Below are 17,516 nucleotides of genomic sequence, written 5' to 3' on the forward strand. Positions count from 1 at the left end.
TCCTAAAAAACCTGTTGTTTTAGTGGGTGTTTTCAGTAATGGCTTTGTTCTACATGAAGATAAAACCACCCCAACAAAGGAATTAACGTTTTGCTTTAACAGGCTGCACCCCGAGTTAAGTTTGAAAATTTATGAGTTCTCTGCAGCATTGTTCTTTAAACAATGGCATTGTCAAACGCAACCAGTGAGAAGATTAAAGTTCTCCCAGCAGATTTAAGTACAAATTATCTGCCCTCCTGGTTTCAGCATCGTTTGTTCATTTATCACGTAACGCCTGGAATTTCTGGTCAGTGTCAATACGCTCCGCACCCTCGCAGTTAACAGATGTCTTCCCTTGTCGAATGAATTACTTTATGTTTCACGCACTGGTGGCCGCAGATGTGTCACTATAGCAACATCATTAATTTCAGATCTTACCGGAAACATGCACTCCAATCAAACCTAATTACACCGCATCGCTTTCTTGTCCCACAATAAGGAAACTATAATGCAATTATTGGGATACTTCATTTTCTATTCTGCCGTGGCAAATGAGAGAGCCACCGTGATGGACGCTTCTTGTCAAAAAGCTTATTGATGAAGCACAAACCCAATTTACAATCATACAAAGGACTACCTTGCAATTATGTTAGGAATGCAATGCTCCTTAGACTCCACAGCTAATTCTCAATCATTTCCAGTGAAGCCTGGACCACAACGTAAGAGTTTTTGCAGACGATTCTCTGGATTCCCTTTCATTTTCGGAGGAAAACGTCACCTGTTTACATTTAGCTACACCAGTCCTGCTTTTTAGCAGCACCCTCTTGGACAGACAGCTACAAAACTGGCTCTCTTCCTTCTCCTCTGACAGCCAAGCCTTCAGTGGGCAGCAGAATGGAATCAACTGGTTTATATGACCAGAACTGAAAATCCAAGCGAGAAGGTACTGAAGTCAAGGCTCACGAACGGAGTATCATCGTGCAACGGTAATTGTGGACTAACCACACAGGTTCTGTTCGTTACCTGGCACTATATCTCACTGAAGAACAAAATAAAATGCAGAATGAGAGCAAATGTATTCAGGAAGGCAAACTGGAAGCAGCTACTGATATACTCGGGTAAGGGCTACCTTGGCTACACGTCTGTCCAGAATTACAAACAGTTTAAACCTTGCAGGGCATTGAAGACGACTAAAATTGAGCAGCGCTTCCCACTGCCATCTGAAGAAAAGCACAGTCTGCAAGGCCACAGTCAGGGTTCTGAAGCTGGTGAATGGAGTTAAATCCAGCTGGTGGCCGGTCACCAGTGGTGTTCCACAGGGCTCAGTGTTGGGGCCTGTTCTCTTTAACATCTTTATCAATGATCTGGATGAGGGGATCGAGTGCACCCTCAGCAAATTTGCAGAAGACACTAAATTGGGAGGTGGTGTTGATCTGCCTGAGGGTCAGGAGGCTCTACAGAGGGACACGCATAGACTGCATCGATGGGCTGAGGCCAACTGTATGAAATTCAACAAGCCCAAGTGCCAGGTCCTGCACTTGGGCCACAACAACCCCCTGCAGTGTTCCAGGCTCGGGGAAGTGTGGCTGGAAAGCTGCACAGCAGAGAAGGACCTGGGGGTGCTGGTCAACAGCCGATTGAACATGAGCCAGCAGTGTGCCCAAGCAGCCAAGAAAGCCAACGGAATCCTGGCATGGATCAGAAACAGTGTGGCCAGCAGGAGCAGGGAAGTGATTGTCCCCCTGTACTCAGCACTGGTGAGGCCACACCTGGAGTACTGTGTCCAGTTTTGGGCCCCTCACTTCAAGGACATTGAGGTGCTGGAGCGGGTTCAGAGAAGAGCAACAAAACTAGTGAAGAGTTTAGAGAACTTGTCCTATGAGGAGCGGCTGAGGGAGCTCGGACTGGTCAGTCTGGAGAAGAGGAGGCTCAGGGGGGACCCTATCGCTCTCTACAATCACCTGAAAGGAAGTTGTAGGGAGATGGGGGTCGGTCTCTTCTCCCACGTTAGGAATGACAGGACGAGAGGGAAGGCCTCAAGTTGCGCCAGGGGAAATTTAGGTTGGATATCAGGAAGAATTTCTTTCCAGAGAGGGTTGTGAAGTGTTGGAACAGGCTGCCCAGGGAGGTGGTGGAGTCCCCATCCCTGGAGGTGTTTAAAAACCGTGTGGATTTGGTGTTGAGCAACATGGTTCAGGGACCCTGACAGTGCAGGGTGAATGGTTGGACTTGATGATCTTGAAGGTCTCTTCCAACCAGACGATTCTATGATCTGCTGGACTCCAAGCTTATTTTCACTTCCATCAGCTTTCAGCTGACACTTCGATAAAAGCACACAGGGCGAGACTGTTGACTTTTGACTAGTCCCAAACATTTTGGAACTAACTGCCCTGGAGTACCGCTTCAATTTCATTTATTTTCGTTTTTACATCCTTAACTTACAGATTCAGACCTTCCTCCAGAACTCAGCAGGCTTCCATGCTCTGAAAAGCCTCTGCCATCGAACGCTAGCAATCTTCCAACCAAACATAAACACATTTGCTGCTAAAAGCCTTTTAACATTTCTCTATTTAGTCCCTTTTAAGCATGCACTCTGAAAGGTCAGAATACAAGTGCTGCTTCTTAAAATTAAACAGAGCTACTGCGATCGCAAGTGGCACGATGGGGGTTGAAAAAAATGGTAAGAAGCAAACCAGAGCTGTTTCTCTTTGTATAGGCAAGTCGAACAAATGTATCTCTTCAAAGCTTTATAGCTGCAACACAGTCTTTTTGCTTTAAAAAAACTTCACTATCACTAAATTTCGTGTTGCCAAAAAAAGAAATTCTTAAAAAGAAAAAACCTTTGCTTTTAATTACTGTTGCATTAGGTTAAGTGTATCGGTTGTCTTTCTAACAAGTCAAACTGCAGCAGCTTTTTTTTTTTTTCTTTTTCTTTCTCAAACAACCTTCTCTTTCTCCAACTGGGCAGTGGGTACATGCAGCTTGAGGAACTGCATTTCCAGTTTGGTACGGTAACCAGATTCTCCATCAAAAAAGTTTAAGTCTTATGCAGTGCTTTGGGCGAATGAACTCCGCTGCATTGTTTTGAAAATTCATTATTTTTGAACATACTTCCCTTTTTCAAACATATGCTGTAAATTACATCTTTCAAGCCTTTGATGAGAGAGCACTCTTGAAGTTACATAAATTATCATGATGAAGCGTGCAATTAAAATCAATAAGCAGTTTCAAATAGCATACAAATCATTAGTTAACTGAAATAAAACTTGTTAAAAGAAGAACTGTTCACTTGCTTTGAAGAACTACCACACTATAATTAGCAATACATTTTTCTACGTGCCAAGAAAGAAGGTGGCCGTTGTCTTTATCTTTTACGAAATAGAACAGCAGCATTCAGAAGTGTACAGGGTAACACATGTACCTATAGAAAAAAAATGAAACTGTGTTTTGAAAATGTGCCAATATATTAAATTTACATTTCATTTCAAAACATGCAGCAAAGGAAGTGATCAGCATGGGAGGGAACGTGGAAGTATTTCAAGCAGAAAAAGAAGTCAACTGTGTATTATGCTTTCTGAACAGTATAACAAAGATCAATTCCTGCCCCCCTCCAAATGCTTTCTCACCATTTTGAGCTATATTTTACTTAAAACCACTAAAAAATTTCTTCAGCTGTTTGAGAAACAACTTTCTCAGTTCAAAAGTTTGGCTTCTTAAAAAACCCTGTATGTCTACCAGAACGGATTGATTCAATCTCAGAAAGAACCAAGAGAGGAGGAAAAAGTACTGTTTTTGCTACAGAATTTAACTTGATTTTTTATTACGATCTTTTCAGAAATAAAAACTTTAAGATTCCTTAAATATATCTAGAACTAAGAGCACGAGAAGGCTGTAACAAGTTTCAGACAGCTGCACAGCACAAGCTATTATTTCTTCCTACACTTACTTACTTTGTGATCCTGGGAAGGGTTGGGTTTTCCAGAATACCAGGTCAGGTATAGTAACAGGTTACAGTTACGGAGACGAAATCATAGAGCAGCTCTAGAACTGGGCTTTGTAACACAAAGAGCAACTAACTACCTGGGGTAACAGATGTCATTTTGGTGGCTGATCCTATGACTTGTTTTGGAAATAACTCGCTCTCTCGAAGGCCGTTCTTACTATCATACAACATCGCAGTGGGAATGAGGTGCAGAATAAAATAGCATCCTGAGTGCTACCTCAGAGTATTTTCAGAGTCAGAGTATTAGTAAGTACTCTTACTAATGCTATCCAGTGTCCTGTTACTATAGCAGGCATGTTCCTACTGGAATAAATCAGATTACTACCAAATACTGACTTTCATGTATAACTACTGGCCTGCCTAAGCCTACTGGTACTGGTACAAAGTCCTCAAGCACAAGCTTAGAATTCTATGGAAAAACAAAACCCAGTAGTCTAAATCTTACATTAACATATTGAAATATAAATAAAGTTTAGAAATTTTATAAAAGTCACCATATTTCAGAATTGTAACCTGATATACCTGTTTTATCCGTTAGCAAATAAACTAATCGTCCCAACTCCTCTGGTATGGTGCTCGTTCGAACAACTGTGCCAGGAATATTGTCATCTTTCATAATCATCCATCCATAGGCTGCCTTACCCATGTCCAAGTTCACACGTAAACTGCAAAGGAAATTTATACCATAATCAGTGTGAACAGTAGGCAAAGTGAAAGCTATAACCATACAAATAGAACTAGAAGCTCTTTTTAGGATACCCGAAACACAATTATCTTAAAACTATAGGCAACAAAAATTTTGGAACGATGCTTTTGTTATTTGGTTGTAGACTACATATCATGTTAGAAACTGAGGCTCCATCCCAGACTTTCAGAAGCTACAGCAATAAAAGCCATGCCTTCTGCATGAGACGGATCGCAACGCTTGGAGATCCTTGGCATAATTACATTACTACACTTAGACAGATGAGAATATTAGATACACTTTATCAACAAAACCAGATTGCTATTCAAGTCATAGATTTTATCTGTTAAAAAAAAAAAACACCCACACATCAAACACCACCTATGTTTGCTTTGCTTTATGATATGAAAGTATAAGTATTTTTTTACCTCTTCGAGTCACTGGGTTTTTTAAAAATTATTTTTTCTTCAGGATAGTACAACTGTATTTGTCAACAACTCACTCTCACCACAACCAATCAACAATGTTGCTGTCCTTCCCAAAATGTATTTCCAGAGGCTCCCTATTGCAAACAGAGATCAGCACGGGGGCTGGAGTTGCTGCTGCCAGCAGCTATAAGGAAGCTTTAAGCAGCTCTGTATCAGGAATTGTAATTTGCAGCGAGTTTTATTGATTAGACACAGAAGTGCAAAATCTAAAGTATGTTCATAGAATCACAGAACGGTTTGGGTTGGAAGGGACCTCAAAGATCATCTAGTTCCAACCCCCTGCCATGGGCAGGGAAATCCTCCACTACACCAGGTTGCCCAAAGCCTCATCCAACCTGGCCTTGAACACTTCCAGGGATGGGGCAGCCACAGCTTCTCTGGGCAACCTGTCCCAGTGCCTCACCACCCTCAGAGGGAAGAATTTCTTCCTTAGATCCAATCAAAATCTCCCCTCTTTCAGTTTAAAGCCATTGCCCCTTGTCCTATCACTACACACCCTTGTCAAAAGTCCCTCTCCAGCTTTCTTGTAGCCCCTTCAGGTACTGAAAGGCTGCTGTAAGATCACCCCAGAGCCTTCTCTTCTCCAGGCTGAACAGCCCCAACTCTCCCAGCCTGTCTCCATAGCAGAGGTGCTCCAGCCCTGGATCATCTCTGTGGCCTCCTCTGGCCCCGCTCCAGCAGCTCCATGTCCTTTGTGTGCTGGGGACTGCAGAGCTGAACGCAGTATTCCAGGTATGACCAAAACCATTTGAAATTCACCAGTTTTTAAATCCTTCTCAATTCCACCCAATTTGAAAGACTCCCCTCAGTTGTTAACGACAAGGCACGGAACGGCGTCACAGGCAGCACCGGCACACTGCTGCATCACTACTGCTAGTTTTTAGCAAATCACATGGGATCTTTCGACACAGGATGTTAATACAGGAATTTAAAGGCTGTTGCAGAGAACGGGCACATTTAGTGAAATACCAGCGTGAAGTTTCTTGTCTCTCAACCTCGGCACTAGTTAGTCTAGAGCAGGCAAACCAAGGCAACTTTTATCCAACTTGGGCATTTATTCCACTGGCATTTCTCTGCAATTCGGCTCCAGACCAAACCAATAACATAATATTTCAGAATCCACACTGCTTTTTACTCCAAGTTAAAACCAGATATTTTTGCTTTTATTCCCTTAAAAACATCAGCAGCATTTTAAGTCCCCTTGTAAAGATTTCTGATTTTGTTTTTAAGTCAACACGGACAAATTGCCAATAAGGGCCTTCATTTCAAGTGAAACTTCAAAGTTTCAAGCAACTACCTTTAGAAACTCCAGAACCATTCTGCCTTTCATGACTCGGTGGAAAAGCAATCAAGACCTAATGAAGTTAGCAAAGACAATCTTGTGAACAAAGTGATATCATGCCTAACAACATTCAAGTATGAATTTTCATCAAAATTGCACGATAGTTTTATCTGAGATTTGGCGGGCAGGAAGAACTTCTTGAGCAGTTCTGTACATAAGCAAAAGTTTTGTAGCAAAAAAAAAAAAAACAAAGCCTTGCCAAAACTGCAGACACAGTATGAATACTCATAGTGGTATCCAATTTTTAAAATAAATGAAGTAATTGAGATGTAGTCTTTTTATTTTCAGGACTTGTTTCTAAGTGACATACTGAACATCATATTTGGGTCACGTCGATACCCCACACTGTACCCGTTTCCCTATGGCTATACCCCCTAACCTTCCCATATCCCTGCCTGCTTGAAACAGCCATAAACTATAAACATTTATACACATTATTTACCACAATAAGGAATAATTTTTAAATTATTGGTCAAGAAACAACCAAAAGTGTTTTAACTTCAACATGCCTGCAAAGTTAAATCTTCACAGAAAGTGGTTTTTGGAGCCTGACAACTTCTGTTAACTGGCACTAAACAAATACAAATACAACAAAACAGAAGTTACTTCTTTTAAACACAATATTCTATCCAGATCTAAATAAATAAAAATCAACCCATAGCTCATCCCTTTAATGTCCTCTAATTCCCCTTCTCCCATCCACATAAGATTATGTGGATAGGAAATGAGAACGTACTATTCCTTTTGTGTTTAGATCACTATGGAACCATGGAATGGTTTGGGTTGGAAGGGACCTCAAAGATCATCTTGCTCCAACCCCCCTGCCGTGGGCAAGGGCACCCTCCACTACACCAGGTTGCCCATTTTTATTTATTTTTCTCTGCTATCTGTCTGATAGTCTCAAGGACAGCCTCAGATCTGTGTTCTTGTTTGCTCCATAATTAGTCTCACTAGCTCTCTTGGAAGATTTTTTCTAAATTTTGTCTATTATGTTAAGCATATAAAAGAAAACAAAAGAAGGTGCACGCAGCACTTTGCATAAATCCCAGGCAGTGAATGCAACTTTAAAAGAGAACTCAATCCCACACATCTAAATTTGTGGCAAAAACCCACCCATCAACCCCGGATTGCTACAGCGACTGTGGCCTGTGTAGTTTTTCAAGGGCCATATGCAACCTAGGTACAGATAATTAGATGTTGCAACGTAGGTAGAACTCAAAACCACAGGAGGAAACGTGGGGAATAATTAATGAGAAAATTAATCTATGAATTTCTGACAAGCCGAAAACACAGGAGAGTGCAAAATACACACGTCAAGTGCCTTGGCACTAGAGATGAAGCGTATACAGCTCAGAATAGCAGTAATTATTTCCTATTAAAAAATGTTTCTTTGTTATTTTCACGTTTATCAGGTCAGATGCCTTCTTTCACTAAGCCTCTTATACAATGGTGACAACCTTGATATTAGATGTCTAACACAAATCATTTGAATATTTTTAGTGTATTCCAGACAAATTTTGCATTACTTACTGTAATACTATTAGATTAAAACCAGAACAACAACTAGGAGCAAATAAGCAACGTTGCAAGCTTAGAAGGGAGGAAGATCTACCGTAATAGATCAGTTAAAAATTACTTTTTTCTTCTAAACTGATGGTGCTTTCTCAATGTAGCACCAATTTCAGACGTTGTAAGAAAAGCACAGTGCCAGCTCAGGCAGTAGTGCAGCAACATACTGGGCAGGGTAAGACTTACTCTTAGGATAAGAGAGACACACCATAGCTCCTGTTGCATGAAGAAGTCAAATTTAGTTTGGAAAACACCAAGAAGCTTCAGATAATGTTTTTCAGCCTTTATATAGACTGCATCATATGTCATGGTATGGTGCAGAAGCATAACACGTTTCTGTAAGGATTGCTTCAACTGCTTCATGAATAAAACCTTCCTTTTCATATTTGTATAATCCAGGATTTGATTGGATATTCAGGCATTTCAGATACAAGACTTCCTAGCAGTGTTTTCCTCACTGCCCACTGAGAACAGACTTACGTATCTCGAAGGATTTTCTTTAAATGCTCCTCTTAAAGACCCAGAAAAAAGCAGCCAGGAGCCAGGTAGTGCCCCAAAACTTTACTAAAGTGCCAGGCAGTTCCTTCCAGATGTTTGGGACAGCTTATTTTGGCAGAATGGCTCAGTGCCCAGTAACTTTGGGATGGCTGAAGCAGAGGACAAAAGACATTTCAGCTTCTGTGTACCCCAAAACTAAAGGATTCTCCTAAAAAGACGGCTGATTAAGCCCCTGTCAATCCAGCCTTAAACTGCTGCTAAGTACGGAGCCTGGATGATCCACATCTTCACCAGACCCCCAGTATATACCTCATCATTTTATGGTAAATCCCCTACATTCCCCAACAGCTAAGCAGAAGCACGTACACCTCCAGGATCCACGTGCCTGTAGACGCGAGGCACTAATTTCACCAAATGCTGCTTGGCTAAGCTTAAATTATCTTGAAAAAAACCACTTTCCTGGATAAATTTTTTCAGGGAAAAACAAAACCACCAACCAAACAAAAGACTCAAGTCGAACTGCAACTCATTTTTCATAGAATCATAGAATGGTTAGGGCTGGAAGGGACCTTCAAAGGTCATCTAGTCCTACCCCCCTTCAGGAAGAGGGATATCTCCAACTAGATCAGGTTGCTCAGGGCCTCGTCCAACCTGGCCTTGAACGTCTCCAGGGATGGAGCATCCACCACCTCTCTGGGCAACCTGTTCCAGTGTTCTACAACTCTCATGGTAAAACATTTTTTCCTAATATCCAACCTGAATCTACCTCCCTCTATTTTAAAACCATTACCCCTTGTCCTATCACAACAGGCCCTCCTGAACAGCCTCTCCCCATCTTCCTTGTAGGCCCCCTTGAGGTACTCTGAATGTGTGGAAGAAGACTGGGCAATGAATAACAGATGTCCCACCACTTGGTGGTGGAGGCGATCCAGTTTGGCGGTGCGGTCCCATCGCTTTTCTGTGGCCTTGGCCATCATGGAACCCATTCCTCTGGCAGCTCAAGTGAGCTGAAGAAGAGATGCTACAACTAAATGCCAGGGAAAGGACAGAATCGCCCTCTAACAGGCTGATCATCTTGCCTGCACGCATATACCCATTGGAATTTTCAGGTCAGTAATTGAGAGCTTTTTTTTTAAAAAAAAAAAAACAAAAACAAAGTCAAAGAACTGATCAAATCAGTAGCTGCGAAAATTGAAGGAAAACTGTAAGCCTGATTTTAAAAAGATGTAAAATTAAAAAGAATGCATCTACAAGCACAGCGATAGAGTTAAAGACAGCGTAACGACAACAAAGCTTTACCTCACCTTCCCCCACCCGAGGTGCTGACTTTTCATCAGCATGACTCTTTCTGCCCTCTGACAACAGACAACCCAAAAAATTACAAGTTGTTCAACAGAAGTACCTTACTATTTTGTAGCAGAACGATCACAGGCCTGAGAACTTCCATGCTGGTATCAAAGAGCAGCAGCACGGACGTATCCGAGGGCACACGCTTTGCCCAGCCTGGTTTTGTAAACTCATGGAGAATGTCTTTCAATCAACGATTTTATTTAAAACAAGGAATGAAATGGTCTGAGTGACACTGGAGGAACCTATGGATAGGCATTAATGCATCTCAAACTGGCTACAGCCAACGAGAAAAAAGCCTAAGAATATCGAGGAACATGGAAAAACTCAGAGAAGGGGGGAACATAACCCTAGAGAGATTTATTTCGTTTTGGACAGTCTGCCAAGGGCTTGCTTTCTGTCCTCCCTTCCCAATAAATTTTCAGAAATTCAAATAGATTCACTTTGTAGGGAGGCAGGTTGCCTACGGAGGCTCCCTGGCTTTCTTCAGGGGGAAAAAAAAAATGTCCCTTTTGAAGGGCCAAAAGTTTCTGGGGGTGTGGGGCTGCTCAAAACATTTTGTGCATAACGGTTCTAACTTACATCCAACTAAGAGCTGGGCTCAGCTTCCAATGTTTGGTTACTACTACTTTTTCTCCATTTTGCTTGATTCAACATTGATCTAGGGGATTATTTAGGATGCAGCTGAATCACAAGGAACTAGCTGCTCCCTCGAGAAAAAAAAAATAAAATTCCCTCTTCCTATTTATCATAGGAGAGGCTGCACAGAGATCAGTTAAACCCTGCAAACAGTTAGTCACCTCCTCCTGATGATCTTCACCAAACATGTCTGGCCACGGAAAATTATTTTTATTGCAGACCTGGAACCTCCCTTGACCTGCAAACCAAAAGCCAAACAGAACTGAAAAAAAACTCCACGTTTAGAAACTTCCTGAATTCTCTAAAGCCACCAATCGACACATCTCATACGTGCATGAGTTCAGCTGTGCTTTGCCTCTATCAGTGAATCTTCGTCTCCCACGTTCATTTGCTTTCTCTGTGAAAAGTTCATTATTTCCTCCCCACCCCCCCCAGCTATTTTAAAGATAATGACAGGACACACCACCTAGTGCTTCGGTGTCCTGCAATTTTCATCTCCAGGAGTTTGCACTCCAAAATACAGCCTAAAGACTAAGTCACTTCTATGCTTAACATGGAATCATCCAGAAGAGAGGAAGAGAAGTGTAGTTATATTTGAAGATCAGGCTGAGAGTTGGGGCTCTTCAGCCTGGAGAAGAGAAGGCTCTGGGGAGACCTTCCAGTACCTAAAGGGGGCCTACAGGAAAGCTGGAGAGGGACTTTTGACAAGCGTGCGTAGTGACAGGACACGGGGCAATGGCTTTAAACTGAAAGAGGGCAGATTTCAATTGGATATAAGAAAGAAATTCTTCCCTCTGAGGGTGGTGAGGCACTGGAACAGGTTGCCCAGAGAAGCTGTGGCTGCCCCATCCCTGGAAGTGTTCAAGGCCAGGCTGGATGAGGCTTCGGGCAACCTGGTGTAGTGGAGGGTGTCCCTGCCCATGGCAGGGGGGTTGGAACTGGATGATCTTTGAGGTCCCTTCCAACCCAAACCATTCTGTGATTCGATAACCAGCATGACTGGAGTTGTTTGTTTTGCTGACAGTGTGGGAAGTGATCCTGTATACAGATGATCTGACTTGAAGAAAAGTTGGAATAGAAACGGATGAACCTCTGGAGAGAAAAGCATTCTCTGATAGATTCCTGTCTGATCTTCCATGGTCCCTCTCAGAACTAAGTCAATCACATTCTCTAATACTTCTGCTTTGTATATTATCTCCCACAAGTAACTGAAAAATGGGATTAGGTGTATTCTAGAAATTATTACTGGGAAAGAACTATTCCACAAGTCCACTAAACAACTCTTAAGTTGAAAATGAGCCGTTCAATCAACATGCTGTGGCATATGTTGAACCGTCAATATAGAATCAAATTTACTTACACCACCTATATGCTCTTAATCCTCTTGCATTCCGTGACAAAGATAAATCTGTCTTTTAACCATTTTAATAAGTTTTGGCTTAGTAAGTTTATTATGGAAGAACACAGTGACCAACAAGCGATCCTTTATCCTCTTAGCTCATTTTTCCCTGCCCCTACACGTCTTTGATGATTAAGTGCATCTTTCAGCAAGATGCAGACTTTACTTACCACCTGAATGCAGCACATTTTGCCTTTTCACATGGGTAAGTTGCTTAATACTCAATAATTGCGTGTGTATGGGGGGAAGGACGACACGACCCGGACGGCAGCATCACCCAAGCAGTAAGGGAGTTAGGACAGTGTTTAGAAAGACAGCACAAAATCGAAACACAAACGTGTCAACGAGAAACAAAGGCCAGTTAAAAGGAAGTGGAAACCCTTCTAAGATGAGCAGTTTCTAAGATGGACCAGTTGGAGAGGGTCCAGAGGAGGGCCACGAAGATGATAAGAGGGCTGGAGCACCTTTCCTATGAGGACAGGCTGAGAGAGTTGGGGCTGTTCAGCCTGGAGAAGAGGAGGCTCCGGGGTGACCTTATAGCGGTCTTCCAGTACCTCAAGGGGGCCTACAAGAAAGATGGGGAAAGGCTGTTTAGGAGGGCCTGTTGTGATAGGACAAGGGGTAATGGTTTTAAAATAGAGGGAGGTAGATTCAGATTGGATATTAGGAAAAAATTTTTTACCATGAGAGTTGTAGAACACTGGAACAGGTTGCCCAGAGAGGTGGTGGATGCTCCATCCCTGGAGACGTTCAAGGCCAGGTTGGACAAGGCCCTGAGCAACCTGATCTAGTTGGAGATATCCCTGTTCCTTGCAGGGGGGTTGGACTAGATGACCTTTGAAGGTCCCTTCCAGCCCTAACCATTCTATGATTCTATGATCCTACAGTGAGATCTCCTCAACTCCCCAGCAGGTTTGCTGAAACCTTCTCTTTCAACTTCCCAACAGAATCAGCCGCTCTTGCAACTCAGAGGTAGTAGAAAAATACAAGTCCTTGAAGTTGTGAAACTTTAAAGCAGATACTTCCTGAGTATCAAATCGGTCAAATAGGATGTATTTCCCTTTGCATTAAAAATCACAAACTCAGTAACACCTAAAAGTAATGGAACCTTAGATTAAAATACCTAGTGAAATCTTCATGTTGGGTTTTGGTTTGGTTTTTTCCTTATATTACATGGATTTAAATATTGTCTGCAAACCTGAGGGTACAGATCTTAAACCTATCTATGGTTTAGCTGCTGCTAGCCCCAGCTTGGGCTTGGGGAATGAAGCATCTCAAACTGAAGAGTTCCAGAGAGCATCTAAAATTAACAATCACCTTAATCTAAACACTGGAGATTTTAACAGTATTTCCATTTTGCAAAGGCAACACCCATTCAAGGAAAAAAATTATTTCCGAGTCCGTGTTCTCGCTCTGTGTCCACAGAAGACTTGATTACACACACGGATATTATTTCCTGTTCCAGTTTATCTGCAATTTGAATATGCAGTACTCATGCTTAATGAATTAATTCATTCAGGACAAGTCTCTACTTGGTTACACGCGTTAAAAGTCCTCTCATTGTAAAAGTGCACCTACATTATTCAGCCATTTAATCTAAATTAATCATTGTTACAGCAAAAAGTCTGTATTTTAACCAGAGAAATGGAACATTTTCAGTATTTAAGGCATTAAAAATAAAACTCTAAAATATACCTAACAGTTCATTCAAATACATGTTTCCTAAAACCACGTTCTCAAATATACCGAGATTGTATCCTTATTAATACATTTATGCTAGTAAAGGATTAGATATCCTGATTACTCCAGTAAGATGAACATTATCCCAAAAAAATACAACAGTATTGTCTTCTGTACAGTGATCCTTCAAGAATCAGCAGATTTGTCGCCACCTTCTCTCCTTCGGCTTCCTGATAAGATCAATTTCCTTCGCGACGAGAAGCAAGTATAAATTTCAAGAAAGCCACAATCAGTGAAATTAGACATCTGCGTTTTTCTCTCATTCTTACACATACCTGATTGGGATGATATAGGAAAACAGGAGGAGGAACCGGAAAAGGTTGCGATACCACGGACCTACAAATCCTTGCAAGGTCACCATAACAACAGATAGTGCGACTAAAGCCAAAAACAGGGCTTTGGTCAGCTGATTCAGCTCCAAGTCCAGCAAGCCAACCTGGAGGAAGAAGTATAAATCAAGTCAGTCATGGCTTTTTCTTAAATTGACACTTTTGCAGTGCAAACAATTAGTTATTATCGGGGGTTTTTTTTATTTATTCCTATTAAAAATCCATGCGCTTGTAACAATTAAGTGCAATTTGATAACTGAATTGATGACTGTTCCTGTTCTTGCATGCAACAGATGTTCCCTGGTTACAGGACAATAATAATTCCCACAGCCAGTGCAAACTGTCCCAGCCAGGCCTTTTGAATGCCTTCACATCCGAGACATCCCTCCTCCATCCCCTGATCCAGGATGGGAACACAGGAGGGCAAGGAGAAAAGGCAATTAAAGATGAACGAATGAGCAGGAATAATTTTCTTCTGTCACGCCTGCAGCAAAAATACTGCCTTGTATATTGTATTTATCGGGCAGCTACTGCTCATTTACTGCTAGAAGATCAAAAACCTGTTGAATTCAGGAATCAACGGACAAAGGCGACTTCTCGTTCACGTAACTTGGAGCTATACTCCCATACCAGCCTGTAAATCTGAACTAATTTCATAGAAAAAATTTTTAATTATATGAGGCTTTCTGTTAATCACTATAATAACAAAAAAATAGCAGTCAAGTGGTACATCCGTTTTCAAATCAAACTAGCAAACCAGAGCTTCGACTTTTTACGAGCAAAAAGGTATTTGATTTAGAAACATTTTAGCAAAAATGTTGGGAGAGGTTATCTTTCATCCACTGTTTCTCATGAAAAAAATATTTTTAAGCTATGTAACTAAGACTCTCACCATTCCAGTAATGTATGCTGTAAGCTAAGTATTTATACTCCACTTTTTGGGATGCTCTTGCAGCCAGTAAAATATGTGGGAAAATGATGTCAGGAAGAGTTTCCTAGGCCCCTTTTATCTCCAAGTCTTGCCAGTAAGACCAGTAAAACAGAACGCTTCCTCAGATAACAAACAGCCTGCAGAAGACCCACTTTAAATATAGTTCTTAAAAATTCCAGCAATCTTGCTCCTCCATGGGCTGTCCCTTCCCTAGAGAACCAGGCAGCTGAGGACGGCGGCGGCTGATTTATCAGCTGCATTTACAAAGCCGCACAACGAGGACAAATATCTCACAATTTCCGCTGCTTCAACTACTACATAGTTTATGCTTGAATTATTGAGAAAAATAGGGGTTTTTTTGGATTAAAATGAAGAAAAATTAAGCCAGGGAAGTAGAGCATGTTTCAAAGCCCCGATCTTTTTGCGGTGACAAAGGCAGCCTAAGTTTCAGGCATCGCTGAGGATCAGATGAAGTCATTATTCATTCAGTCAGGGAAAAAAGACTCAATTACCTCAACCTAAAGATGCTATCAATGAATGCAAAGTGCATATTTTACTCTATTCATCCAAATCCCATTAAAAAGTGAAAGGAATGATTTAATCTGGCCTTCTAGAGTTGGTCTTTTTTTGTAATAAAATAAAGAATCACTGTCTTGCAATATGCATAACCACTACCTCACACTTTTTTTTCCTGCATCATGGCACTGAAAGCCTATCTCTCCTCCATCCCCCGTAAAAACCCCATCCCAGAATAGAAATGAATAAAGAGCTTCTTTGGAAAGAATGCCACTTTTTGGACAGAAACATTAAATTTAGTCCACTGCACACTGATACGTAGCTAATTCCAAGCATTAATACCTTTCTAATTGATGAAGACAGATGTGACTTTCAGTTTGGAATTCAGCACAAATGTGTTTGGCGAGATATTAAGAGAATAAAAATTTCACACAATAAATCTTTTGCTCAAGAACATTTGGTTTGTCACCAATAATGTCACCTTTTTTCATACAGATCCTACTATTGGCCATAGTCAATTTTATTATTTTCTTTTACTATAGCAAGTGAAGGCAATTGCAAAACCCTACTTAAGGCGACACGCAAACGAAATTTTAATATAAACGCATTCTCCATTTCTCAAAAATTAGTTACTATAATGTACTGAAATATACTTGATTAGTTTAATTCTCTGCCTTTCCCCTTAAACAACTTCTGCACTCAAACTAATGAAACACCGCTGAATTATCCAGACACATTTCATGCAGAAATTTACTAACATTCTCTAAAACTCACCTGAATTTTGGAAGAGTGAGCAAACTTCATTTTAACTCCACCGTGATTTTATCAAAGCATTTGTAAAAAAGAAAATTATTTACTTCCTTTTGGAGATAGTCATAACCAGAACAATTACGACAATATTAGAAACAGATGAATTAAGGGCTGGAGTAATTTTCCACACTTATTGCTATTTCCCATATTAGAAGAGCAAATTTCCTTCTCCTTGTCATAATATTTGTTCTGTTTGAAGCAACTGTGTTAACAAAATTAAACACACCACTAGAAATTTTAATCTCCAAGGGAAAACTTGCACATAATATCTAAGACAGCCACAATAGTTTTGCAAAGGGGCCGCTCTGCGATAATGAACACAATAATTGCCTGTATAATCTAAAATGCTACTAATGGCAACAACTGCAAATCCATTTAGCTCCTCTTTAATTTATGCACGAAGTTTTAAATAGCTAATGGTTCTTAGTAAAATAACGGCTTCGACCATCAATAAAGAGCATGGCATTGTGTACTTGCCCCCCAAAAAAACCTTGCAAGTTTTTAAAACACTTTATTTTTAAATGAGGGAACGATTAACGGTCTAAAAGCCACATTTTGGACCACGACGTGTAAGTCATCTTATGTGAAAATTTTTTATTTATTTTTTTTTTGTTGAAAGCAACAAAAAAGACTTTCCTGAGTACTGAAGTAGAACACGAACAGCAATATTGCTATTGCTGCCCTAGATGCTTAACTTCTGGGAAAGGTTATCCTCTGAAGCTATTCCTGTAGTAATAAAACAATTCTTCTAATATTATTAAAAGTATATTAGTTGGAAAACAAGAATGTCAGAATACTGAAATGCAAAATTTCATAATTAAATGTTGCACAACGTTTCTCAAAATAGTCTCGTGCAGTCTTTTTTGTAATCAATTACAGTTTAAAGTGCATTAGAAATAATTGCTCATAAACAGCCTTTTTTAAGCGCCCTACTTCAATACTTTGGAATTCCTAAGGCACTGTCTTAGGAGAGACTTCCCCCCGCAACAAAGTTCCTCCACGAAGGTAATTATATTTCAGTAATCAGACTGGTTCTGCACTGACAAACACCATATTGACTATAATGAAATTTCATGGTATGTATGTTTGAGACAGACTCGGGCTTTAATTTGCACCATAAACATAAAAATTTTCTTTCCTGTTCTTAATACATGCTCTGAGCTTAACTTTATTCAACCTTGAATACTAGTCAATTCTTCATGTTTTCATTAATTCTAGTCTAAAATTAGATGTTAACAGCT

General features: G+C 40.7%; 1 protein-coding gene across 1 annotated transcript in view; it reads right to left on the bottom strand.

Annotated features, from left to right (window-relative positions):
• Window positions 1–17,516, bottom strand: part of ATP9B (ATPase phospholipid transporting 9B) — a 171,760-nt gene that overhangs the window by 41,645 nt on the left and 112,599 nt on the right. The window contains exons 12-13 of the mRNA XM_086615096.1: window positions 13,965–14,125; window positions 4,505–4,647 (exon numbers count right to left, since the gene is read on the bottom strand). Of these exons, the coding sequence (XP_086471222.1) occupies window positions 4,505–4,647; window positions 13,965–14,125 (304 nt within the window). The remainder of the gene's footprint in view (window positions 1–4,504; window positions 4,648–13,964; window positions 14,126–17,516) is intronic.

The sequence above is a fragment of the Tauraco erythrolophus genome, chromosome 7 (genome assembly GCF_009769465.1).
Source record: "Tauraco erythrolophus isolate bTauEry1 chromosome 7, bTauEry1.pri, whole genome shotgun sequence".
Taxonomy (NCBI): Eukaryota; Metazoa; Chordata; class Aves; order Musophagiformes; family Musophagidae; genus Tauraco; species Tauraco erythrolophus.